This window comes from Pteronotus mesoamericanus, unplaced genomic scaffold (assembly GCF_021234165.1).
Source record: "Pteronotus mesoamericanus isolate MK-2021 breed Mesoamerican mustached bat unplaced genomic scaffold, CSHL_Meso_final scaffold_36, whole genome shotgun sequence".
Classification (NCBI taxonomy): domain Eukaryota; kingdom Metazoa; phylum Chordata; class Mammalia; order Chiroptera; family Mormoopidae; genus Pteronotus; species Pteronotus mesoamericanus.
The window spans coordinates 17,771,956-17,799,486 of NW_026555313.1; the positions used below are offsets into that span (position 1 = coordinate 17,771,956).

The 27,531-nt window shown below is 41.1% G+C and overlaps 1 protein-coding gene across 1 annotated transcript in view; it reads left to right on the plus strand.

Annotated features, from left to right (window-relative positions):
• Window positions 1-577: 577 nt before the first annotated feature.
• The window catches only part of TTC12 (tetratricopeptide repeat domain 12), a 45,029-nt gene continuing 18,075 nt past the window's right edge, over window positions 578-27,531 (plus strand). Inside the window, exons 1-10 of the mRNA XM_054592550.1 lie at window positions 578-648; window positions 9,240-9,399; window positions 9,972-9,993; window positions 10,788-10,865; window positions 11,694-11,815; window positions 16,134-16,193; window positions 21,129-21,200; window positions 25,459-25,519; window positions 25,944-26,132; window positions 27,298-27,367. Coding sequence (XP_054448525.1) covers window positions 587-648; window positions 9,240-9,399; window positions 9,972-9,993; window positions 10,788-10,865; window positions 11,694-11,815; window positions 16,134-16,193; window positions 21,129-21,200; window positions 25,459-25,519; window positions 25,944-26,132; window positions 27,298-27,367 — 896 coding nt within the window. The 5' untranslated portion in view covers window positions 578-586. The remainder of the gene's footprint in view (window positions 649-9,239; window positions 9,400-9,971; window positions 9,994-10,787; window positions 10,866-11,693; window positions 11,816-16,133; window positions 16,194-21,128; window positions 21,201-25,458; window positions 25,520-25,943; window positions 26,133-27,297; window positions 27,368-27,531) is intronic.

Here is a 27,531-nt window from a genome sequence, read left to right on the forward strand (position 1 = left end):
AATCTCAAGTAACTGGAGAAGATACACTGTTGCATGGGACCATCAAGTTCTAATCTTTTCAGCCAATTTGTAGCTTCTCTCTACTCCTCAGAAACAAGCCAGATTATATTTCACACAGTTTTGGACATTTGGATGCAAACTGCCCTGTCTCCAGTTGCCTGTTACCCAGCTCGGCCCAAACTTCTGGTAGAGCCAGTCTGTCATGATCAAGTCAAGCGTTAGCATCTTCCTGTATGTCTGGAGGCCTGTCACCTGCTCCCCTCCTGGTCTTCCCACCAGGTGTCTGAAACACAGCAGTTGATGTTGGCTTTGGAGGACCATTTTGCAGAGTGGTTTCCCCAGTGGAGGGAGGACTGGCAGCTTTCTGGAGGTATCACCACAAAAAATGAGTGTTCCTTGGCCTTAACAGCAGTAAAATAGATCACCCTGCTGTTATTCATGACGTCTATAAGCACAAGTCCGTCTTAAAAATAATCACTTGGCTTTTAGTCTTAGAAGGCTAATGAGCCTGACAAATTCTGTTTAGTGTTTCATTATTATTAATTTTCATCATTTATGCTACCTCCCTCAGGGATTCTGTTTCATAATGGCTGATGATCAAGAGAAAGACTTGCAGAAATTTCTTAAAAATGTGGATGAAATCAGTAAGTATCAGTGAATCATAAACAAAGTAAATTCTACTTTAGATTAAGTTATTTCCAGGTTTGCCTGACAGGTTTATGACTCTTAAGGTAAAGAAAGTAATTGAAATTAAACAGAAGGGGTATTGAAAAACAAGTAATATTAGGGCCTGGGGATAATATTTTCTGGCTGTTAATCAGTATCAGAAAAGTTGTTAACCTTCTATTGGAATTCAGGCTGACAGCCATATTTTGCCCTTGGCATATTTTGTCACCTTCCTTGTAGAATGAGATTAAAAGGAGCTTCTGTTTCCCCATAGCTGATGAGCCTAGCTGTTCACTTCGAGATCACTCAGGTGCCCCGTTGATCAGTGTGGGATCCGTCTTGTTTTAGAGTAGAACCATTTCTGTTTTTGAGCTGCAGAGTCAAAATCAAACATCTTTCCTTATGGATTGATGGAATTACATTGGTGGCTCATTGTTAACATACCCCTGTGTCTCTCAAGGCAAGAAGACCCCCTTCCTCAGCTAAGACAGTGGGATCTCAGAGGACATACTCTGATCCCACAGACCACAGTCAAGAGATTCCGAAGCAATCAATTCCTATTTAAACTTCAGGGAGCTTGTTTGAGAATAAAAACAAGCAAACCAACCAACCTTACAAATCTAGTAGACATGTTGAAATTGCTGCTTCTGACAGGTTCTATGGGTCCAAAGACTAAAATAGTTTTAAAAAATAGTTTGGGTAACTTGATAAATAATACATTCATAATTGTTCTTTGTTTTCATCATGGCCCTCTTCTCTCCCTGTCCCTAAATGTTGTTCTGTGGAGTTCTGGCCTTGGCCCACTGCTTATCTTTCTTTTCAGGTGATCTTGTCCAAGCATATGGTTTAACTACCACCTGTTTGTTGATGACTCTCACATCTCAGTTGCCACCTAGCCCTCTTTTCTGAGCTGACTGCCATATCCACTGTGTACTGTACAAACACTGTAAACTTAATGCTTCCGAAATTAAATATCCTCTATCCCCTCCATCCTCCTCTCAAATAAAGCCTCCTCTTACCTTCACCTTCATCCTAGTGTCAGGAGGGGGCTCCACCATCCAGAAATCTGCAAGTCATATCAGACTCCTCCCATCTCTCAGTCCTACAGTCATTCAGCCATCAAATTTGGCCTCTTTCTCCAGCTCCATCCTCCTCCCCAGCCCTCCCTTTGTTCTGGTTCTCTTACTCAGACTATTTCAACAACCCTCTGATTGTTTTTCCTGTCTCCAGGTTTACACTCCCCACAGAGTAATGTATCTGAAATGCAAATCTGACCCAGACACTTCTCTGCTTGGATTCTCTCCGCAGTCACAATACATTTCAAGCTCTCATCAGGACTTAAGTCCTCCCATGACCTCTCCTTACCTCTCACTGCTCTCTCACACTCGTGCAGAAACAAAGTGCTTTTAGTTCTCTAAACATATCCCAATGGCTCATACTATGCAAGATGTGTTTGTTATTCCCTCTGCCTCCCCATCTTCCTTTGCCTGGCTACCTTTCGTTTGTACTCAGAGTTCCTTCAGATACTGCCCAATAGATCTTTCTGTGGTGACAGAACTGTTGTATAATCTGCACTGTCCACCATGGTGACCAGTAGCCACAAGTGGCTACTGAGCATTTGAAATGTGGCTAGTGCTACTCAGGAACTGAATTTCTACTTTTATTTCATTTATAATTCAATTTTTGTAGTTACATTCATTTCTTGGGTTTTTGCTGTGCATTGAATATTCCTAAGCACTGGAGAGCACAGTAACTATAACCAGGAATTACCTTCCTTCATGGTATCTACATTCCAGTCAAGAAAACAGACCCCAAACAAGTAATCTCAAATGTGATGTATGATACAAAGAGAGGCTTGCAAAGTGCAAGAAACTTCAACTCAATTTAGAAAGGCATATTAGTCTGTTTGGGCTGCTGTACAACATATTTTCTCACAGTTCTGGAAGCTAGATATCCAAGAGCAAAGTTTTCTTCAAATTATTCTTTACTAAATATTTACTAAATATTCAGTAAAATTTAGATCAAAATCCTAGAAGTGTCTTGTTTAGAATTTAACAAGCTGATTCCAGAATTCACACAGAAGAGCAAAGAGCTAAGAATAATCAGGTTATAAATTTAAAAAAATAAGACAATTTTGCAGAAAAAGAAGAAGATGGGAGAGCTCTTTCTACAAGATAGTCAAGGTTTATTATAAGGTGATAGTAATTATGCATGGAAATTTGGTCCTGGAAAAGTCAAGTAATGCAGTAGAGTGGAAGGAAGAGACTAGAGCAGATTCATGCAAGTAGCTTCATGCCTGTAACAGGGATAGCACAGCACATCAGTGGGGAAAGCAAGGGCTCTTCAACGAGTGGTGCTGCTGCCCCACACCAAGGCCACCTCCAGGTACATTAAATTTAATGAGAAAAACAAAACTTTAAAACTTTTAGAAGACAGCACAGTATCACATTTGTAACCATTAAGTATGCAAAAGTCAGAAAGGATAATATTGGTGCACTTAACACATTAAAATTAAAAAGAAATTCTCTTCAACAATTCTTTTAAAATAAAAGATGAAAAGACAAAGCCTATCCAAGGACAAGATGTTTGCAAATGCATGTAATTAGTTCAGAATATATAGAGGAATCATAAGAGAAAGACAACCCGATAGAAAATTGGCCAAGAATGGGGCAGGCAGTTCACAGAAAAGGAAATCCAAATGGCCTACAAACTAATAAAGATGCTGAATATCAATTATAGTTCAGAAAATGCAAATGAAAACATTAATGAGACATTTCCATCCGTGAGAGTGGCAACAGTGGGAAAGTTGGACAGCAGCAAGTGTGAGAAGGGCTGTGGAGCAGCGGAAGCTCTGCTAGGCTGCTTGTAGGAGCACAAATTGATGCAGCCATATCCTAAGAGGGCGTCGCATATGTGCAAAAGGAGATGTGTATATATATCATCAATGTAGTATTTATTTCCTGCAGCAAAAAATTAAATTACAGAATAACTGGGTATCAGTAAGCATGGATTAACTGTGGTATATACAATGATTTAAATGAACCAACTGGAACTATCTGTGGCTTGCAAAAGAATGCACATTTTATAAAACCATTTATTTAAGCTGATTAAATGGACACACATCTGTAACAGTGAAATGCTCAGTCTCTGCCTTAATTCTAGCCTGCCTTGTACCGGTGGCCTTCAGGCAAATAGCTCTTGCTATAGAGGTGCAAGTCCTTAGAGGAATTCTGCCTGTGGCTTGAGTTTTTGGAAGAACTGCCCCTTGCCAGAAAGTACCTCGCCTGAAGAGGTGGGGAAATATGTACAAAATAATGTCGGTTTATCAAAGATTTATAGGAACCTCAAGACTGGACTCAGATCATAAGGGAAGCAAAGAGATTTAGGGATTTCATGCCCTTTCTTAGATCCCTGTGGGTGCCCAGATGTCTAGGATCATCAATCATTTTTTCTCTCCCATTTTTCCTTTCCTTGATTTAGAAGAAGCCAGAACTTTGGGCTAGGGGAAGATGGATTTGAGGAACGTGTAAGGCCCCTGTATTCTCAACTGGGCATCGTCTCGATCAATAAACCTTTTCTTACTCCAAACTGATGTTTTGAATATTGGCCTTTTAAAGTGTCAGGTACATGAACTTTTGGACCAGTAATGTTACCAAACCAAAGTGGGGTTTGGTTGCCTGCCACCCCCAAAAGACAAACTCTAGAGGCAGAGGCTGGTGAAAAACGGAAAAGGGTTTTACTCTAATGCTGAATGACCTGGGAGAATGGGGAACTCCCCCCTTAAAGCTGGTCTCCTCGACAAAACCCAGCTGTCTTCAGCAAGGCCAGAACCAAAGACAGTGCCCAGAATTCCTGCTCCATCTTTAAAGTACTGTCCTTTGGAACCCAAGGCAGGTGCTAAGTGGTCATCCAGGTAGCTTAGCTTGTTCCCAGCTTCTGCCTGGCTTCAGGCTTCCCTCTGGAGGCTTCATGCGGAGCCTGCACCGCCATTGGCCATGCAGCTTCTAGGGCCAGAAGGTCCCATGCTCCCTAGCCAGAGTGTGCACGAGGGCGCCAGCAAGAGCTTCACCAAGTCCGCAAGAGAGAGAGCCTCCCACCTGGAGGCCATGAATCACCCAATTGCCAAGGTCACGTGGTCCATGGAGAGGCTAGGCCAACACATGGTCTGAGTGCAGGTCCTGAGCAGTGAGCCATGAGCAAGAGACAGATTTCTTTGTTCTCCTGGGTTTATATTGGTTTTGGGTGTGGGACAGACCAGGTGCTTTCTCAGAATGGCCCATTAACTTCCTGAACTTTCACATGTTTCAGGTAGGTCCACCTCCCTACCAATACCTGCTTTTCCCTGACTAGACTCACAGGCCTGTTTGTTCCAGAACTTCCCCTTGCTGCCATTTAACCCCTGTTGCACATGTGCCTGCCTTCCCCGGGTCCTACCCCAAGTCTGGTACTTGAAGGGAGCAGGAGGGCTCTTCCCCCTCTTACTCAATTATCTTGCTTGTCTTTAATGTGCTAAGTGTAAGAACTTCCTCCTGCCACCATCTTGCCTGAGGGTCGGGGAGCATGTGCTCAGTTCAGTGTGGAAGTACTGCAAAACTCAACGTGCTTGCCATGGCTCTGGGTGGATTATGGAGGTATTGTCTGGCTGCACACCATGCCCTCAGTGTCTCAAGGAGTCCAGATTTTATCCCCATTGCCTAGCTCCGTCTCCCTTGCAGGTCCTTCCTATTTCCTGCCCTCAACCCACTCCCATCTCTTCAGACAGACTGTCTATTGGTATCAGTTACACATGCACAAATACTCTAGTAGACTGCAAAAGTGGTCACAAATTTCTTTCTTCGCATCAAGAGCAGAATTTGTTTCTCCATCTTTTGAATCTGGGTTGCTTTGGCCAAAGGGATGTTTGAAAACATGACACTGGTTGAAAGTATGTGCAATAAAGCTTGCTTTCTTGACACTCTTGGGCGCCCCTGCCAGAAGATGAAACACACTTACCTCACTGCTTCCATTGCTGGAGCCAGCAGCCAGCCAACTTTTAGGAGAGAGCCACTCAGAGAACTGAGGGCTGGCCATGAGCAGGTCTGAGCCCAGCTGAAGCCAGAACTGGCCAGCTAAGCCCAGCCCAAATTGCTGGCTTCGAGAATTGGGAACTAAATAAAGTTAAATAAATGGTAGTTGTTTTAAGCACTAAGTTTTGGGGTGGTGTGTTATGTAGCAAAAGCTAAATGATACAAAATATACTAAGCATTCCAACATGCTGAAAAAAATGCTGGAGAAGGATACTTACTAACCTACAGATCCTTCGGAAACAAAAATGTCTATCATATTACTTTCTGTTTGAGATATTTGACAACTAAAAGATGTGAAAAATTACCTTGAAGAGCCAGAGAAAAATGAAGAAATAAGAACGGGAAAATGCCTTTAAATAGTTTAGTTGTGAAGGGGAAGAGATAAGGCCTTTGGAGACATTGAAAGTGTGTAAATACCAATGGGAAGAAGTTGGTAGAATGAGAGAGGTTGAAAATATTGTGGGAAGGACATAATTAATTGGTGATGCAAGGTTCCTGGTCATGTAAAACATGGTAATGGTATGGTGAACACAGGCTGAGAGATTAACTTCATTGGCAGGAGAGAGATTTTTTCCTTGTAGCAGGAAGGAGAATGGATGTAGGTGTAGGCAATTTGTAGTTTTGCTGGCAGGAAGTTGGAGCTCCTTTCTGATGGCGTCTCTTTCCTCCCTGCATTAATGAGAAAGAGCATCCGATTGAAATGGTGAGGTTTAGTTTGGAGACAATTTTTAAAGTCCTTGGGAGAACAATAGGATGACTTGCCTAAGTGTATATTGTGATTTGTGATAAGAAATACATATTTGTTCTTCATCCCTCTTCCTGGCACAGAGCTCCTGAAACCCTTGGAATTTCCTAAGTGATAGGACAGATAAAGGTATCTTGATATTCATAACAAACCCCCGCATGCACACCTGAATTTATGTTAATAAGTGGCTTTTGGATCCTAAGGGTGGGGCTGGTTGCCAGGGGAAACAACCCTGTGATTGGAGAGTTGGAACTTTTAGTCCCACCTGGTGAAGAGGGGCGAGGGACTGGAGGTTGAATTGATTCCTAATGGCCAATCATTTGATCAATCATGTCTATTTAGTAATACTTCCATAAATACCAAACGGTGGGGTTTGGAGACCTTTAAAGGTGGTGAACACCTGGAGACTGGGGAAGGGTGGATCACTCAAAGGGCTTGGAAGGTCTGCACCCTCTTCCCACAGGAATCTCTTGCTCTATGAATATCTTCCATCTGGCTGTTCCTGGTAATCTAGTAAGTGAAATGTTTCTCTGAGTTCTGTAAGCTGCTCTAGCAAATTAATCAAACCAAAAGAGGAGGTGTGGGATCTTTCAATCTATAGCTATTTGGTCAGAAGCACAGGCGACAACCTGGGCCTTTGACTGGCCTCTGCAGTACAGGGGTGGGGGACATGGCAGTCCTGTAATCAGGCAGTGTGGGGTCAGGCTATTTGTCACCATTTATAACAGGAAGATTTGTGGGGAAGGAAATAGGTTTTTAGTAACAGTGATCCTAATTTAAGGGGACTGGGTGCATTCCTGCTCTGAGCCCACTGAGCCAGCCTCTCCTGCAAAGCACAGTAAATCAGCCACTGCCCAGGGAGATTAAAGTCCAAATCGATGTCCAGAAATTCCTCTTTGTTGCTTATTTATAGCCCCAGGTTGATACTCAAATGGGTTCTTACTCTCCAACTCCCAGCTCTCTGTCCGTGTGCCAGAGTTGCCATTGTCTGGCAGCAGCTCTCTCTCTCTCACGCTCTGGGGCACACTGCCAGACCACTCCAGATGGTCCTGCAGGGGAAGTGCCATCCGCAAGGAACTTCCCAGCTCATGCCTCCGTGTGCTGCTCTCAGGGCAAGAGAGTAGAAGCAGTCCAGGACCCGTGTGCCATGCTGCACTGGGTCATAGCTTCCCAAAGGCTAGAGCCCAGAAAGGCACGCATCCCAGGGTAGGACCCTGCCTCGGGGAGCTGGTGTCCAACCATGTGGGGCCTAAGCCCTGAGCGGTCCCTGTATATGCCACTCCTGCCCTTGAAGGGCAAAGCAAGAGACAGGCTTCTGTCAACCTTCTGTTTAAAAATCCTCTCCCAGAATCCCATGTGCTCCATAAGCCAGTGGGAGTGTCCAGCTTTCCACTGAGGGCCAGTGTTGGCCATATTTGCCTTCGCCCCTCTTCTGGCTGCCATGTTGCATCAGGGGGCAGAGTCTCCAGTCACGTATGCTCTATACAAGCTCCCTTCTGCCGAACCACGGGAGCTGCCCTGCTGCCTGAGCATCTCCCTCCTTCCTCCTCCCTCACAGGGAGGGCAAGCCACCTTTAATCTTCAGTTGCACCTTGGGCTTTTCTCCTTGCCCCCTGTCTTCTCCAGAGATCTGTCCTGACCCCTCCATGACAGTCCTGTAGGCCTGAGCCTTAATCTGTGGAACCTGCTGCTGTTTCCAGGTAGATAGTGTTAGAATTGAGTTGAATTGCAGGATATCCAGCTGGTGTCAGAGAATCACTTCATGGTATGGGAAACACACACATAGGAATTGGTGTCAGAATTCTGTTTGGATAACATAGGATTGCTGAGCATCATTAGCAGTCCAGTTAGGACGACTTCCCCTACACAGCTGTCTTTTTTTCTCTATCACTACTCAGCATCCCTAATAAAGGTCTAGAGAAGTGGAGAGTTGAATTTATTTAGAGTTGGAGTTTTGTTGGGCAGGTAGGGTGGTAACCAGGTGATGCACCATGGGATCTAAGCTGGGTGGGCAATAAAGTGAAGACAGATAGGGATAGAACAAAGGGCTGTTTTGTGGAGTCAGAGCTGCCTTTATTTACCTGTTGTCTCCCCCACAAGACTGTAAGCTCTTTAAGAAGAACCTTTTTTATTCATCATTGTTATCAATAGCATCCTGCATAATACCTAACTCACAATAAGTTCTCCATAAATTGTTGATGAATTAAATAAGTGGCTTAAAATTCTGTTCCTTGAAGGCCAGGTTAATTTCTCCTGCAGCTTTTTCCAAGCAAAACAAATCCCGTGTTCTTAACTATTTCTCATTGGTTCTAATTGATCTAATTTTTGTTTTCTATTCAGAACCTTCTTTAAGAAATGGGGAGATGTTGGTTAAAGGGTATAAATTTCCAGCTATAAGATGAATATGTTCTGGGGGTCTAATGTACAGCAGTTAACAATACTGTATTATAGAGTTGAAAGTTACTAAGAGAGTAGATCTCAAATGTTCTCACCACACACTCACGCACACAAAGTAATTATTTGAAAAGATGGATGTATTAACTAACCTTGTTGTGGGAATCACTTCACAGTATGTGTCAAATCATTGTGTTGTACAATGTTTACTTTAAACTTACTCAATGTTATATGTCAATTATACCTCAATAAAACTGGAAAAATAAAAGTTCTTTCCTGTGCATGCTCTACACTGTTCTTTCTGGTGAATAGTCTTCCCTATTGAATACCTTGTTTGAATGATCATGTCTGATTTGTTCTCTAGCCAGTTTAATCCAGGAGATGAATTCTGATGACCCAGTTGTACAAGAGAAAGCTATCCTCAAGACAGAAAAGAGACTACTGTTCACAGAGGAAGACCAAGAGGAGGACAGATGCAGGACCACCTTGAACAAGACCATGATCAGTCCTCCACAAGCTCCCACAAAGGTTTCCTTTTCCTAATATGAACTTATATAAATAGATGCAGTGAGGTGGTCTACACTGAAGCAGAGGAAGTAGTAGTTTAATTGCATACTATGTGGTGATGCTGAAATAATTTTGATATTTTTAGATTAACTAAATTTATTTTCCACAAGGAAGTATAAACACTGATTTTATTTTCTTTTTTTTCCTCCTCTGGGTCATCTTTAAACAACTCTTTGGGTTTGTTTTAATGAAAATTTGGCCTCTCCACACCCTAAGCATGTGACTATATTTAAGCTGTACTGTTAGTGTATATTCTACTAACTTATTATTTCCAACTCATACAGCTACAGCCAGGTCCCTTGATCTGGTCACACTTGTTTGTGCAGAGTTAGTCCCATGACAATTGTGCCTATAATCAGATCTCTGGATTTAAAGCAGTTCCCCTGATTTTTGGACCCTTCAGTAGTGATGGTTAAAGGAAATGATTCTACTCCCCACATGTAATTGATGCCTTCTTGATTTGTATATTTATAAATCAGAGTTGTTTCTGAAATTTGTTTCTTTGTTTTTATGATAACCTGTGCCCCCTACAGAATGCAGATGAAATAAACTCAGGTAAGGATAGCGTCTCTCTTCCCAATGGGCATTATTTTTTAGGATCAGTGTTTGTTTGTTTGTTTGTTTGTTTTAATTTATTGATTTTAGAGAGAGAAGGAGAGAGACAGAGAGAGAGAGACATTGATTTGCTCCACTTATTCATGCATTCATTGGTTGCTTCTTGTATGTGCCCTGACCGAGGATCAAACCCGCAACCTTGGTATATTGGGACAATGCTCTGACCAACTGAGCTATGCAGCCTGGGCAGGATCAGTGTTTAGCCCAGACCCTCAGATTATAGCGTCTGGGTGTACAAACAATCCATGAAAAAAAACCCTACTGATGACCAAGTTCTGTTACTGGTGGCCAGAGGAAACAGCGGGCCCTTTGAGGTTTCTCTCTTTTCTCCTGGCCAATCTTGTGCAAACTAAATTCAATCATTCTGTATCTTCCAGTTTACTCTTTGTTGCTCAAGGGATCCAGATAGTTTCTGTGTTGCTCAGCTCAGAAGCTCATTGTGCTAAATGGAACAAAAAAAATAGTCTTCAGGGAAAAAAACTTCTTAAAAGTATAATTCAAATTTAAAGCATAGACATAGCCATCATGTATAATAATATATCACACAGATTACCATGTCAAATTAAGATGTCATTTTAATCGTGTGTGTGTGTGTGTGTATGTGTACGTGTGCCTGCATGTGTGCATGAGAAATATGGCTCTAAAGCTTTAAAGTAGCTTTCTTCTGAATACGAAAAGAACTGACTACAGTATTGGGTTTTTCTTTTTAATATTTGAAATTACTCTGCTGTCAGAGGCCTTCTTGGCATCCGTGGAGAAGGATGCAAAGGAGCGTGCCAAGAGAAGAAGGGAAAACAGAGTCTTAGCAGATGGTAATTGTCAGTCTTCACTTTTCAATAGGCGGGATGGTTGGTGTTAGAATGAGCACATGAGTCTCTCTGCTGATATTTGAGGACATCAATATTCCCACTGCTGGGTTCCTGGTGGGCCCAGGCAGTGGGACCTGGCCAGGTGAAAACTTCCTGTCCCTGATGCAACAAATGGTGCAGGACAGAGCTGTCGGTCAGCCTCTACAGTCCAGCCTCTTTCTAAAGCATATGGGTGGACTTAGCAGGTCAGATTGAGAGTACCAAACAATACTTGGAATGTAGGGAGGGATGGGAATGAGGTACCACTGGCTAGCCTGAGGCATGGATGAAGAAGTAAAGAAGGAAAAGGAAACAAGGAAACAAAGATGTGAGAAGGGAAAGGAAAAATGAAAAGAAAGACAGTGTGTGTGGCAGGCAACATACATGACAGGGAAGGCTTTCAGCATTGATTTTATACCATCCATGGGGCATGTAAGCTGCAGATCTGAATGATACCATATTTGCTAGAAAATTAGTTATTTGACCCTTTTTATGAAATATTGACTGTGTAGACTTGGTCTCTGTGATAGGCTTGGAGTGGGTCTCAGCCTTGAGGCAGATACATTTACTTTTTCTGAGAAGCAACTTAGAAGACTTGGAGTGAATTTGGAGGAAAAACCCCTAAAAGTAGCCAATCTTGAAATATCTGCCGAGAGAAACAAGTGACAGGTCCCCTTTGGGTTGATGCAAGCTATGGCCTTCAAAGTAGAGTTGGAAAATCAAGAGAATAAAGTCTGAGAGAATTTTCCAGTGTGTGGGGAGAGCTCACCTGTATAACTCTTATTCTCATAGCCCTAAAAGAAAAGGGAAATGAAGCCTTTGTCAGAGGCGATTATGAGACGGCCATCCTCTGCTACAGTGAGGGCTTGAAGAAGCTGAAGGACATGAAAGTGCTGTACACCAACCGAGCCCAGGTAGGTGAGCCAAGAATGTGTCCACAGGGTTTTCTCAGGGAACAGAGCCACTAAACTTGTGAAATCAGAGAGAGATCAGACTAGGTGGTACCAGTGGTATGACAATGACTGGCTCTAATTGGAGCGGAAGCTGATTTGTATGGAGCATTTGCCAATTGCCATGGTGTAAATACTCTCACAATGGTCCAATTTCAAGCTACTAACTTGAAATCTTTGAAGGAGGACTTGGGAAGAGTTACACATAATATCTCCTTAGTGTAAGTCAGCTCCAGTGCATTGCTGATGGTAACAAAGCACTTTTCCATGTGTATAAAGGAGGAAACTAGTGGAATGAAATGGCCTATGAGACTTTGGGATTCTGCCACCACTGGATTAGTCCAGCCTCCTTTCTCATGGTAACCTAAACTTCTGAGAGCTTCTCTCCGGTTAATTTCTTACTTATTGTCTCAATCCCTCTTTGATTAAGATTCTGTGACTGGAGTAGACTGGAAAGCTGATGGGCTTAGAGCCAATTTTGAGTTTCTAAAATCCCTGATGCCTTATTTTATATCACAGATGAGCTCAGTTTCCTGAAATGCCAAGTAAAAACTATCACCCAGATTTTTATTATCTACTCCTTGATTGAAGGGACATGGTTGATAGTTCTCAGCTGAAACAAAAATGTCACCTGTGGCCTTATCTTTGAGGAGTGCTTGAGTTTGTGTGGTAGAACTCTGCTGATCGGGCCTGGAAAACTGACAGACTTGTGGGCGTGATTATCCGATGGTCAGTGTATGTCAGCAGGACTGATGTGAGAGGATCATTTATGTGAGAAGGAGCCCTCATCAGCCCCAGTTTCTGTAACTCAAGGTTGAGGATGTCCTGCTGAGGAATGTTGACATCTTAGGAGGCCAAAAAGTTTGGGAGTGACTGTGATTTAATGACAGATAAACCCAAGCACAGTATAACCTCATTAGTTCAGCAGCTGAAGTCTAGTACACTAGAGTTGAGGTATCACTTACCTCATCCCATCTGTGGAGAAAAATTATTATAAAGAAGAAATTAGTAAACAGAATGGCCAAAGGTTGATTTAGCAGTGTACATTTTATCATCCTAAGAAGATCATAAACTTTTTTGAAGGCAAAAACTGCCATATACTTTTCCCCTAATGCTTTTTGTATAGCAGATGTTCAATAAATCCTTGTTAAGTTACATAACACTGGAGGCACAAGAAGTGTATTTGTGAATTAAGTTTCTGTTGACACTCCAAAAGAAACACTTAAGCACAAACAATTAATATAATAATTATAGTTCCTTTTTATTTATTACCAAATTTGGACTCTGAAACATTTACCTACTGATTCTTGTTTAGTCTTGTTACTCTAAAGTTATTTGAAAGCAGTAAAATAGAATTGCTTTTAAAATCTTATATATCTCCATATCTAATTCAGATAGTCTATACCCTGATTTATCTAAATTAGTTACATTTTTACTGTACTCAAGTTTAAACCACATTTTGATTAGTTCTGCAGAATCACATCAAGAATGACTATAGATGAAAATAAATAAAAGCAATGCAAGCTTTTTGGAAACCATTCCTTCCAACTTCCCCAGAGAAAGCTTATTTGGAGCAAATGCAAAATGTGCTGCCTGGTTTTACAAATCATTTAAATCACTGACTATTTCTAAAATGCCTCCTCTGTTTGCATGTAGTGTTAGGAAACACTTAATAAGGACCTTGTGGATAGGGTGCTGCTTCTTGCTAGAGAGAAAACCTACACGTTCATCACTTTGTTTTTCTTCTGGAGCTAATGTTGTGATCAATAGATTGCTGATGTAATTTAGATAAATCATTTGGAAAAAGTAGTTCTTAAAATGTGGAAAAGCAAAAGAGAACGGGGAAGTTTTAGGGTGTTGAATTCAGGCTTAAAAAAATACAAAAGAAAAAGTAAAAGGCAGTACAGAAATTGTTTAAGCCCGTTTAGACCTTTTCAGAGTCTGTATGTATCCCAAATAGCAATGTCATGAAATCATGGCTACAGTTGTCTAGAAGGATGCTAGCTTACTTTTCACATCCTGACTTTCAAATGCAACCCCCAACCCTGGAGGAAAGGATGGTTCTTTATAGAACAGAAAGCTTGAAGTCGTCGACTTCAATAAGTACAGAATCCAAGTTAATGAAAGCACTGCAGAGCAACTTCTTTTCTAGGGATGCAAGGAGGTACCCTACAGGAATTCATTAGCTGGCTATTGCCTGCTCTCTCCTCACTTTGGTTCAGTGCCGGCATTCCCTATGAATTATAACACTGACCCTATAATTGGCTTAACCATGTAAATATCTCATCAGATTTATTGATAAGAGGGTGACAGTGCCCGAGCACAGTTTTGATTATGGGCAAACCTACCTGGAGTATTGGCTCTACTAGTGGTGACTGATAGGACTCTGGAAAATCACTTATTGTCCTGGTGCCTTGTTTTCCTTTCTTGTAACAGGGTGACCACTTATGCTTTTTAGGGAACTTTCCAAAAGAAGAGCACATAAAGTCTATTTAGTGAAACTTAATAAGAATTTATTGACCACCTACTGTGTCTAGTAATTAATACACAGAGCACAATAGCCATTGTGCTTGCTGTTAGACAGCGCTTCGTTTGTTTCCATGCTACTAGTTCTTTGCAACTATAGGTGACCTAAATCAGGTTTAGTTCGAATGGACCACAGAATTCTGAGTCAGTTCTTGATTTTCCAGATTTTCCCCAATTCTAGGGGATCCCAAAAGAGTACCAAGGGCTCATGGTGATGGTCTAACTCTTAAATTTCAGCTCATTTCCTATACCTTTTTTTTCCTGCTGGGCTCATGAGGGAAGATGAACTTTACCTTTTTTTGGTAACATCCTTATTGAAATATAATTGCCATACAATTCATTTAAAATATACAATTCATTGGTTTTTAGTATATTCATAGAATTGTGTGACCATTATCACAATCAATTTTAGAACATTTTTGTCATCCTAATAAGAAACCCTTTAAGCAGCTCACCCCCTAGCCCAACTCCTAGCCCTAAGCAGCTACTAATCTACAGTAAGTCAAGTTTCTGTAACTGTAAGCACAATGATGTAAAATGAAACCAAATTACCATAAGGTAATTGATATAAACAACTGAAGTTCCTATGGCATCTCATCAATATAATAACAAAATTGTATTGAACAAAACTATTTGAGAACTTGCTATACCTTCTATCCCTATATACCTGCTAATTCTGGGCATTTTATATAAGTGAAATCACATAATATTTTACCTATTGTGCCTGGTTCTTTTATTTAACATAATCTTTTCAAGGTTCATCCATGTTGTAATATGTATCAGTACTTCATTTTTATTTCTGAATAATATACTAGTGTATGGATATACCATATTTTATTTATCTATTCATCAGTTGATGGGCATTTGGATTGTTTCTACTTCCTGACTATTGTGAATAATGCTGCTATGATCATTTGTGTACAAGTTTTTTGTGAACATATGTTTACGGTCTTCTTGGGTATATACCCAGGAGGAGCATTGCTAGATCACATGGTAACTGTATGTTTAATCTTTTGAGGAACTGCTGTCTTCTAAAGTGGTTGCATCATCTGACATTCCCACCAGCTGTGTCTGAGAGGTCCAGTTTTCTTACATTCTCACCAACACTTGTTATTATCCTTTTATTCCCTTTATCATTTGGTTTCCTCCTGGAATATTCACAGGGGTGTAGACTCTAGAAGCTAGCTCTTCCTTTGTAGATAGATGTGTTTAGTGTGCTCAGTATTATCTTTTACCCCTCCAGATCCTTCTCTCCCTGTTCTGTGCCCTGAAGATTGAAGTCTGTGGACTGGCCCACCAGCCCCTTAACTCCTCTGCTTTGTAGCTTCCATTTGGGTTCAGCCTGTGACATCGGAAGGGAGGAGGACAGTGACATTGGGATATTTTTTCTCCCAACTTTGGCTGTAACAAAGGCCACAGCTCCCATTAGGCAGCACTTTTCACAAAGCTGCCTTCTCCTATTTTGTTCATTGCTCCTCCTCTAGCCCCTGCAATTCTAGCAATGGTGATGGCTGTCCACTGTTGCTAGCCCTGGGGTTCTAGAACATTCCTGCTGGTTTTCCTAACCTTGTAAATAGTCCCTTTATTAAACTCTCCTCATTATCTGAGCATGAGTGTGCTATCTGTGTCCAGCTGGGACCCTGACTGATATTGCTAGGGACCAGTTACTTCTCATCACCACTGCACTGCTTTTTCTGTGTTAAAGACTGTTCGCTACAGGATTGTATGTGAATATCAGTTATTTGTGTCATTACAGGCTTATATAAAACTTGGGGACTACCAGAAGGCAGTAGTGGATTGTGACTGGGCTCTGAAGGTAAGAAAGTATTTCCTTTTCCACATGACGGAGTTGGGCTTGGTCAGGCCAGATGCTTCAGTCCTGAAGTGAATAGAGAGGAACTGCTAGTATATCTCAGTGGGAAAGAGTACAGGTGCTGAGAGCAGGGCCTCAGTTCTTCATCTATAAAAATGGATAGAATGGAATCATTTTGAGGGTTATGATAATATATATAAAATATCTGCTTCTTAGTCAATGCTCCAGAGAAGCTGCTGTTAATACTGGTTTTTCATATTGCGACAGCCTATCCTTTGCTATTGCATTATCAGAGCTTTGTTTCACAGGGTAGTGGTAATGCCTCCTTCTCTCTCTAGAGCCAATGGGAGCCTGTTTCTGCAAGGTCCTTCTTCATCATCAGTGCGTGCTTTTCCTCTCCAGCTCTAATAACTTGGAGATGTATATAGCATCCCCTATTTGTAGAGGATTAATCAGAAGGAAGAGTTCCTATTGGTCAACCTGGATACTAGTCAGACCTCAGGAAGATAGCATAATACTGTGCTCAGTATTTCCTCTTAAATTTACCAAAATAGACAATTTAAGGTGAGGGCAAATGAGAACTGTTAGCGGAAATATTAGAAGAGTTTTTTTTAAAAGAAATGTCATGATCACTTCTTAGGGACATTATTTCAGATGCCTAAATATTTAAATAGCCCTTAATCCACATTCCCTAAATTACTCTGTCATAGGGGGCTTTAACTGAAAAGAAAAAAAAGAAAAAAAGAAGAAAAAAGCTGTGCTTCTCATACTTCCTCACCAAAGAGTGTTAGCAGCATGCATGCGAGCCCCTGGAGGGTATAGAAGCAGAGAGCATGCACTTTCTTTTTAGACATGTGTTTTATCTTAAAATCCTTGTGATTTTGCATTGCACTACAAAAAATATATCTTAATATATTCATATTATTTTAAATAACAAAATCAATCAAAATTGAAGTGCTAGGAGAATGTATCAGATTTGTTTTATGACTTGATTCCCCAGTATGACAACACCTACTACCCCAGCCAAGTGCGCACATGGCTTAAGAAAAGAGCACATTTTGCCCTGGCTGGTGTGGCTCGGTGGATGGAGTGCCAGCCTGCAAACCAAAGAGTGGCCAGTTCAATTCTCAGCCTGGGCACATGCCTGGGTTATGGGCCAGGTCCCAATAACAGGCGTGCGAGAGGCATCCACACGTTGATGTTTCTCTCCCTTTCTTTCTCCCTACCTTCCCCTCTGTCTAAAAATAAATAAATAAAATCTTTAAAAAAAATTTTTTTTAAAAAGACAAGAGCACATTTTGACAGCAGCATATTGGCCACACCTACTTCCTTATTTTTTATTAAGAGGGTATGCCAGGGAAACAGGAGTGAATTGGAAATGAACCTTTGCTAATAATGGTTTATAAAACACTGGGATCCTCCAAAGCTGCCATCTGGCATGCTTGATTTCTTTATCCCTTAAAACATATGGCAGCAAATCTTGTCCCATTGTATCATTGCAGTCTTTAAGCGGCAGGAGCTGCCCAAAGCTGAAAACATTGGGGTTTTCACAGTTCCAGCATAGATCCACTAATCTGCTTTGTCACTTTAGTGGGTCATGATTTCTTTTTCTACCATAATTCTGTAAGAGAAAAGAAAGACAATGACAATTTTCCTAAGTGGTCCTAATAATAACAGCAGAGACCACCATTTGCTGCTTGCTGGCCATGGGCTATCTCATTTGAGCCTCACATTATTCTGTTCTATTATGTTCAATATTGCTGTTATCTTTATCTTTCTGACATGGAAACCTAGCTTCGGAGGTTAATTAAGTAACCTGTGCAGGATCACACAGCTATTGCTGGTCTAACAGTAAGGTGATGCTCTGACCCATCTACTAAAACAACCTCTTCATTGAAACCTTAAACCCCATAGTCCCTGACAGGGGGTCTCATTCCCTTCTGCAGGAGAACCGAAATCTCCCATTGGGGTTTCCAGGAATATCTTTTCCAGTCTGTAAAGGACTAAAGAGGAAGTCACACCATTGTGCTGATTCAGGATAGCACACTGGTCTGTTGCCAGATGTTAATGGAAATACAATGTAATTAACAATGGAAACCCAGGCAAAGCAGGCCCAACAGAGCTGACATTAAAAAACACTGACACTCAGCAGCCAATCTTGTTAAATGCCCAGCGAGACTCCCTGTTGAAGATGTTTGGGTAAACATTTGGAAGTGTGGAAGAAAATGTGTGGGGAGTTCTAAAAGCTCACAATAGTTGGCTCTACATCAGAGCTGTAAATTAAAAAGTTTGCTGTCTTTGAAAGTAATATATCAATAGTGAATGTCAGTGGTACTCCATTATTAATAGTATTAATACTTTCATGCCAATTTAATATTCTTGACACTTGGGAATTGGCAGAGACAAGCCCATGTGATGATATTTCAAGACTGATGTTCCTTGTCAAGGAAGATGAGGCAACAAAGCTGGTTTTTGGTTATGGTTAATTGCTTTCTCAGCACAACACTTCCTGCACAATAAAATATGTCATCTTCTGAAGGCAGGATTCCCTTTAAGAGGGAATGGGATTCACCTAAGATAATCCTGGTGCAGGTCGACACATGAGAGAAGGAAAGGGGAAAAATCCATTAGCAGCCCTTGCCTCAAGTGCCTGAGGAAGGTGGTCACAAGGACACTCCATTGCAGACACCCACAGTAGGCAGAACCAGGCCCTGGGGCTCGGGTTGCTTTTCCCCTGCTGTAACCTGGTTCTGCGAACACTGGCCTTCAAAACTCCTGTTTCCTCTAATGGGTTCAACTCTCGTCTCTGCAAATGGCTCTCGGACCTACTTCCCCAGGGCCACAGGTTTTCTATCTGCGTGTCTGAGCATCATCTGAAACAAACCCTTCATCTTCCCACTCAACCTGCCCTAACCTACCTCTTTCTGCTAATGGCACATGATGTCTTCCAGGCATCTGAACTATAAACTTTTGATTTGACATCCTCCTTCCCCCGTATTATGTATGGTGAGTTGATGCTGCTCAATCCTTTCTTTGACATAGCTTCGGTATCTGCCCTTTCCTTTCTCTCCCACTGTCACTAGGACATCACTTGTTAGCTCCTCATTTGAAGTGATTGTTTTGTTCCCCCTGACCTCTTTGCCTTTCCCTCCTCTAGTCAGTTCTGCACGCTGCCTCCAGGCCAACTTTCCTATTCATGGCCACTGATCACTCGTCCTCCTCTAGCCTGGTTTTCAAGGCCTCCATGTGGACTCACTGTCTAGCTCACCCCTTCCATCCTGTTGTCCCTCCGCCTCACACCTGTTCCTTGTTCTGAACTGTCCACTGAAGCTCCTCGTACTCTTTGGCCTCTGGACCTTGTTCAACCCATTCTCCCTTCATCCTTCACTCTTCACCTCTCCATATCATCCAAGATCCAGCTCTGATCCCTCCTCTTTGTATGCCCTTTGTTAGGCTATATTTCTTCAGAGTACACTTCCTTCTATAGAACTGCTATAGACTTTTCTGAAGGAGATGTAGTGTCATTTTTAAGCCTTTTCGGCCTGGAATCAAATGGCCAGATTTTAAATCCCAGCTCTTTCACTTAGTATCTATGTGACCTTGCACCTCTCCAACCCTTAGTCTCCTTATCTGTACAGTGGGGATAACTGTACTTTGTAGAGTTGTTATAAGGTTTGTATGAAGTAATTTATATGAACCCTATGGGAAGAGCTAAACACTAACACACTATCATTACTATTATTACTGCCATTCACTTAGCAACAAATCAGGAAATGATATTTATGAGAATTCATGCATTTATAAAGGGCTCCCCAATAACAGTCATTGTCACTTCTATTGTTATTTAACTTTTTTTACATTTACATTTTTTTGTTCTGAAATGGATTGCTATTGTAACTGCAGCAACAGCCACAGATACCATATTACCAGCACTGCACTAGTGTTTTATAAGTGTTCCTTCCTCACAACAACCTAAAAGGGAGAGAGACACTATAATTATCGTCACTTCCCACATGAAGAAAATGAGCATCAGAAAACTCAGGCGGCCTGGCCAGCATCCCAGTTCTGGTGAGAGCCAGAGCAGGGCGTTGCCCAGGACTTTTTAGACTCCTGAGCTTCACTCTTAACCTCTTTAAATCTAAACCTCTGAAGAGCATCCAAGCCTGACCAGGCATAATGGCTTGCACATAAAAGAGATACAATTACTTAATTGGATGTGTTAAATTATAGTTTATGTTTCTGCGCAAGTTGTTCTCTCTGGAGTTATAATAGTTAGGAGCAGGCAGGTGCAGAGTCCCTGTGCACATGGCTTAGCCTCAGCCCTAAGTTTCAGTCCTGCCCTTAGAAGGGGACACCCCTCCTGGCCTTAAATGATAAGAGTATAAGCTTCCAGTATGTATGTTGTGGTTTATTTCAGGGAAGGGTCTTCCCAGCCCTACTGAGATGTAATAGTAACCCAGAATAGATTGTACTCTCTTCTAATAAAGCAGTGGTTCTCAAACTTGGCTGCTTATTTACATCACCTAGAGAGTTCAGAAAAATACTGATGCCTGAGCCTTACCCCAAAGTACAATTTAACTGGTATAGAGTTCAGCCTGGCTGTCAGAAATTATATAAGCATCCCAGGTAATTCTTATGTCCTGCCAAGGCCAAGAGGTCTTCTAAACTCAGGGTTTCTGGTTTCCTGACTATCATTAAATGGAAATGAAAACTGAGAAGTATCATTAATCAGTTTGATAGAGAGTTTTCTTGTGTGTCCAGGCTCCTTGCAGACATCATTTAGTTTGGTCACAGGCACGTGGAAAAGTTTTAGTTGGCAACTCTAGGAGCTGTCCTGAGAACAAAGCATGTCCTTTACTCTGCTAGCTAGGTGGTTAGAGAAGTGCTGGTGACTCCAAATCACCTGAAACATCTGATTAGTTGTTCTCTTTTATGCAGTGTGATGAAAAATGCACAAAAGCTTATTTCCACATGGGAAAAGCCCACCTGGCTCTAAAGAACTACAGTGTGGTAAGTTCTTAAAGGAATGTAAGTGGCATATTTGATCACAGAGCGATGCTTCAGATTGTCTCTCCTCCAAGTTGATTAGATATTAATCCACCTTGTAGTATTTTCCAGGGTAAATCTTTAGATCTTAGAGTTGGGGGGAGGGGGGATGTTGAAAATCATCTAGTACAGCCCTACCTCTGTAGAAACCACTCTGCAATATCTCTCATCAGTGGTCACTGAGCCCTGGAAGAAGCACTTCTTAAGAGGAAAGACAAAAAAAAAAAAGATGAAAACAAAACTTACTTTTAATCTCATCACCCAAAAGTAATTGTGTATGTATATATTCATACCAAGGTATTATCTATTGTTAACAGCAGCTTTGTTGAAATACAATTCACATACCAAACAATTTGTCTATGGAAAATATATAATTCACTGTTTTTTTGTATATTCGCAGAGTTGTGAAACCTGTCAATTTTAGAACATTTTTGTCACTCCCTACAAAAGCCTTGTACCCATTAGCAGTCACTCCCTATCCCTCCACCCTAACCACAACCCTAGACAACCACTAAAATACTTTTTGTCTCTATACATTTGCCTATTTTAGACTTTTCACCTAAATATAATTATACACTATCTGGTCTTTTGTGACTGGTTTCTTTCACATAGCATAATGTTTGCAAGGTTCATCCATGTTGTGGTATCAGTACTTCATTCCTTTTATTGCTGAATACTGTTTCATTGTATGGAGAGACCACATATTTATCTGTCAGTTGATGAGCACTTGGGTTGTTTCCATTGTGGGCTATTATGAACATCCATGTACAAGATTTTTTATGGACATTTGTTTACAATCTTCCTGTTGTAAACAATACCTAGGAATGGAACTGCTGAGTCATATAACTTTATGTTTAGCCTTTGGAGGAACTGCCTGAGTGTTTTCCAAAGTGGCTGCACCATTTTCACATTCCCACCAGCAGTGTGTGGTTCCAATTTCACCTCATCCTGGAGAATAACAATACTTGTTATTGTCTGTCTTTTTGATTATAGCCATCCTAGTGTGTGTGAAGTGGTATCTCATTGTTGTTTTGATTTACATTTCCCTAATCGCTGATGATGTTGAGCATGTTTTTGTGTGCTTATTGGCCATTTGTTTATCTTCTTTAAAGAACTGTCTTTTCAGATCCTTTGCCATATTTGTATTATGGATACCAGTCCCTTATTGGATAAATGATTTGCAAATATTTTTACCAATCTTTGTGCTGTCCTTTCACTTTCTTGATGATGTCATTGTAGTAGTGCAAAATTATTAATTTTCATGAATTCCACATTACCTATATTTTTCCTTTGGTTGCTTATACTTTTGGTGTTGTTGCTAATATAAGATTTACTTCTATGTTTTCTTCTAAAAGTTTTATGGCTTTAGCTCTTAAATGTAGATCTCTGGTCCCCTTCGGGTTAATTTTTGTACATGGTGTAAGGAAGGAATCCAGTTTCATGCCACACTTTTATATGTGGGTATCCAGTCATCCCATCACCTTTTCTTCAAAGAACTGTTCTCCCTCCCACTGAATGATTTTGGCACCCTTGTCAAAAATCAATTGATCATAAATTCATGAGTTTATTTCTGGACTGTCAGTTTTGTTCCATTGATCTATATGTCTGTTCTTACATCTGTACCACATTGTTTTGATTCCTAGAGCTTTGTAGTAAATATTGAATTGGGAAACAGTTTTCTAACTTTGCTCTGCCTTTTCAAGGTTGTTTAAGTTATTCTGGGTTTCTTGGTTACCATACAAATTTCATGATCAGCTTGTCAATTTCCACAAAGAAGTCAGATGGCATTTTGATGGAGATTGCATTGAATCTGTAGATCAGTTTGGGAAGTATTGCTATCTTAACAATATTAAGTCTTTCAACCCATGAACATGGACTGTCTTTCAGTTTACATGATATTAGATTTTTTAAAAGAAATTGTCTTTGCCTTGGCTGGGTAGCTCATTTGGTTAGAGCATTGCTCTGCTATGCCAAAGTTGCAAGTTCAATCCCTGGTCAGGACACATACAAGAATCAACCAATGAGCACATAAATAAGTGGAACAACAAACTGATGCTCTCTTTCTCTCTTACTCGGTCTCTCCCCTCCCCCTGGGCCTTCCCTCCCTCCCTCTCTCCTCTTCCTCTTTCTCTCAACAATCAATACATTTTAAAAAAGAAATTGCCTCCTATTGTACATTTTTAAAAAATTATTTTCTTTGTTGGGTTTTAATTCCAAAAGTAATTCAGTCTTAGTATAATAAGGTCAATAATAGAGAAGTAAAAAAATGTTAATCTTCCCCTCTCTACCAAATTCTATTCACTCAATTATTTTACTCAGCAAATATGTATTGCATACTTTCTATGTTCCAGGCACTCTTCCCTAGGCCACAGGAATACAGTAATGAACAAAACAAAAATTCTTGACTTAATTGAATTCCTATTCTTGTGGTAGGGGTGACTAGGAGTCAGAAACCAAATTAAATAGATGTGCAGTAGTCTGTTGGGTAGTAATAGTGTTATTGAAAAAAATCAGGAGGCAGCGAAGGTATAGAGTGCTCAGGGAGGATCTTTTTAAAGAAAAGGAGGTAATGAAATAAAGAAGATATGTGGATATGTAATGGCAGAATGGTCCAGGTGAAGAGATAGCTAGAATGGAGCAAGCAAGAGAGTGATAAGAGATGAGGTCAGACAGGTGATGGGGTACAGGGGGGACTGAACCCCTAGGATGTTACAGGCTTTGGGAGGACCTTGGATTTTATTTTGAGTGAGCTGAGAGCTATTCAAAGGTTTTGAGTAAAGGAGTGAAATGATCTGACTCATGTTTTAATGGCTCACTCTGCTATATTGAGAATATATTTTGACATGGTAGTAAAAGAACAGAGAACTAGTTATAAGGCTTCTGCAGCAAATTATCCATGTGAGGCGATGATGGTTTGGACAAGCTTGGTGATGACAGAGGTGATGAGAAGGGATGGGGTTCTAGATATATGCCAACAGTGAAGCCAACGGGAATTGCTGGTAGATTAGATCTAGGGGTAAAAAGAAGTTTGATACAAGGTCACTGTCTTAGTCCTTTTGGGCTGCTATACCATAAACCACTATAAACCAAGTGGCTTAAAGCACAATCATTTATTTCTCACAGTTCTGGAGTGTGGAATGTCCAAGATCAAGACACCACAGATTCGGTGTCTGGTAGGGACCTGCTTCCCAGTTCATAAACAGCCAGAAGAGTGAGCGAGCACTGTGGGGTACCAATCTTTCATAAGGGCACCAATCTCATTCACGAGAGCTCCATCCTTATGACCTAATCGCCTCCCAAAGGCCCCACTTCCTAATACGTGGCCTTCAGGTTTAGGTTTCAACGTATGCATTTGGAAGGAACACAAACATTTAGTCTATAGCAGTTACCATGTTTGATGTATATCTTCTATCCTGTGACACTGTTCTCTGATTAATAAAATGTTTTTCTTCAGTTTATTTCTTAATCCTTATCTTCTAGACAAGCCTGATGCAATACCTCAGAACTGTTTCATTTTTTTGTTTCTTGTTTTTTGTTTTCCTGGCTTTTTCTCTTGGTGCTTGGTTGTATTACACTCTGGGCAGTTCTTGATACCCCTGAGGACAGTACTGCCCTAAACCCAGCATCATAGGCCATGAACTAAACTCTTTCTTTTTCCAGAAACTTACTGTCTTAACAGTTTCCTCAGTGAGAGCCCCTCACTCTCATGTTTTCTAGCTGACTTTTATATGTCCAGCTCTCTTTGCAGTCCTGCACCTTTAAATGGGCATTCCTCATTTCCTGTTCCCAAGTCTCTGTCAACAATGTCTCGAGCTTTGTTTATTTCTTTACTCCTTATGGGCACATCTGACAGGTAGCGTCCTGTTCCCTCTCAGTGCAAATATCATATCTAGATTTTGTATTTACCTTGTGATTACTCCTATCCCAGCCAGACATGATTCCCAAGGATTTAGGACTGGATATTTTCCCCCACAGGCTATATGACAACACTATTTTTAAAAATAAATCTTGAAATAATACCTGTTGCCTCACAGAACCAGAGAAACCTAAACAAACTGTCAAATGCATGCTCTGTTTCCATGCCTACCTCCTATGCTGGGAGGAGGAGGAGACTGGGAGGAAATAATGAAGAAGCCAAGCCCTGTGATACCCAATGTCTTTCTTATAATTACTTTTGCCCCCTAACCACTTGTCAAGGTCTTGTGTTTTTTTTTTCCCCTAGTCTAGAGAGTGTTTTCAGAAGATCTTAGAAATAAACCCTCAGCTGCAAACACAGGTGAAAGGTAAGAATGTTCCATGTCCTTCACTTGAATTCAACTTTCCCTTTGTGCTCTGGCCTTAGGCCACCTTCGGACCTTCTCTGCTCCTGGTTTTGCACTACCTGCCAGCCAGTTCTCTATGTTAAAAGGCTGCCCGGCGACTCTTTCCTCTGTTCTCTAATTCAAATCTTTGCCTTCCTCCTTTCCACACCATCCTCCTTTAGAGCCTTCTAGGCGGGAAATAATGTTGTTCTTGCATCCCCAAGATGTTTTAAGGTTCTGGGTACAGGTTGTACACTATTTCTAAAATTTTCCTTGCTGAAGATGAGTTTGAATTATTTTAATGCACTATGCCTCTCAACATCCCATCCTCAAAACGGTTACTCCTTGTATGCTAATGTTGATGTTAGGGTTTGGTTTGGTTTTCTCTTCTTCCTTGTTTTGCTAGGTTACCTGAATCAAGTAGATCTTCGGGAGAAAGCAGACCTTCAAGAGAAGGAAGCCCGTGAATTGCTGGATTCAGGAAAAACCACAGCCGTTACGACCAAGAATCTCTTGGAGACTCTTTCCAAGCCTGATCAGAACCCCTTGTTCTATGCAGGAGGCATTGAAATCCTGACTGAAATGATGAAGGACTGTAAGCCAGAGCTTACGTGTGTGAGCTTACACCTGTTGTTGGTGTAAAGGGGCAGAGTGTAGAGGTCTGCCCTCATGACAAAGACTCCTTTCCTTCCACAAATTTTGATTGAAAACCTACTATAATGTAGGTGGTAAAGGGGATGCATAAGAAAAATACCCCCACCCCAGCTACATCCTCTCCTCGGGGAATGCATGCACTCAACATATATGCAACAAACACCGCTCATGTACAATGTCACACAGAACACATACATAGTATGCACTCATTCCATGTGTACTTACATCACATACACACAAAATGTACACTCACATCATATCTACTTATTTACATATACACGCACACATCATGTACACATAACACATATCACACCATATCATATACTACACATATGCACCCCTCAACAGACTCCACACATCCTGAACATACCTACGCACCCTTTGCATATCCCACATATTCCCCATATATACCCCAAACACCCTGTACTACCCTTACAAATCTTCCCCAGCCGTAGGGGAGTGGAAGATGGAATTTTTGTAGGATAAACTTTTAAGGTTCGCCCCTGTTTCATTTAATGGTTGCTTAGGAAGTGTAAATAGTTTCAGAGAAAACATCAGCCCCTCCTGATAATGAGAGCCATACTGTCCTGTTACCAGTTCTTATAGGTATGGATAGCAGGGCTTAAACCATTTTGTGACTTAGCGACAGGATGTTATTTGTACAAATGGAGTCTCTGACTTCCCTTTATTGTACAATGGAGGGTGCTCACAACATTCCCTTCAATAGTTTCTTGGGAATTTTAGGCCTCTCTCTAGAGCCTGGAAACAGCTTCAAAATAAATATTTAAGAACAGATGGGTATGCCAGTCCTACCTGGAGGTTGAGCAGCTCCTGGAAATTTCAAAATGATGCATCATCAGATAACGCGTGGGGCCACCAGTCTCAGCTCTCGTTCTCGGAACAGGATGTCCCTCTCACTGGGGCACTGGGTGGCAGATGACAGCTGTAGGTTTCAGAATGTATAAAGGTATTTGTTTTTGCCCAAACTGTAATTTGGTGAATTGACATTTCATATCGGGCTCCTTGTTATCAGCTAGCTCTGTCACAGCTAGACGTCGGCTGGACAGTTCAGGAGTCTGATGTGGTTTTCTCTGAATTTGTTTCAGGCACAGAACGAACTTTATTCAGGACACAAAATGGATTCAATATCATCAGTGGGAATGAGGTCATAAGAAGGTAGGGCTGTTTGTAAAGATAGCCAGCATCAAAGCAAGGAAATAAAATGGTTTATCACGAAATCATACACTAATCACACAGACAGAGACTTCACTGGATGATACCACTGTCAGTCAACATTGGTGGCTCCTTGAAGAGTGCAGAGATGCTATTGAACTTTAAGC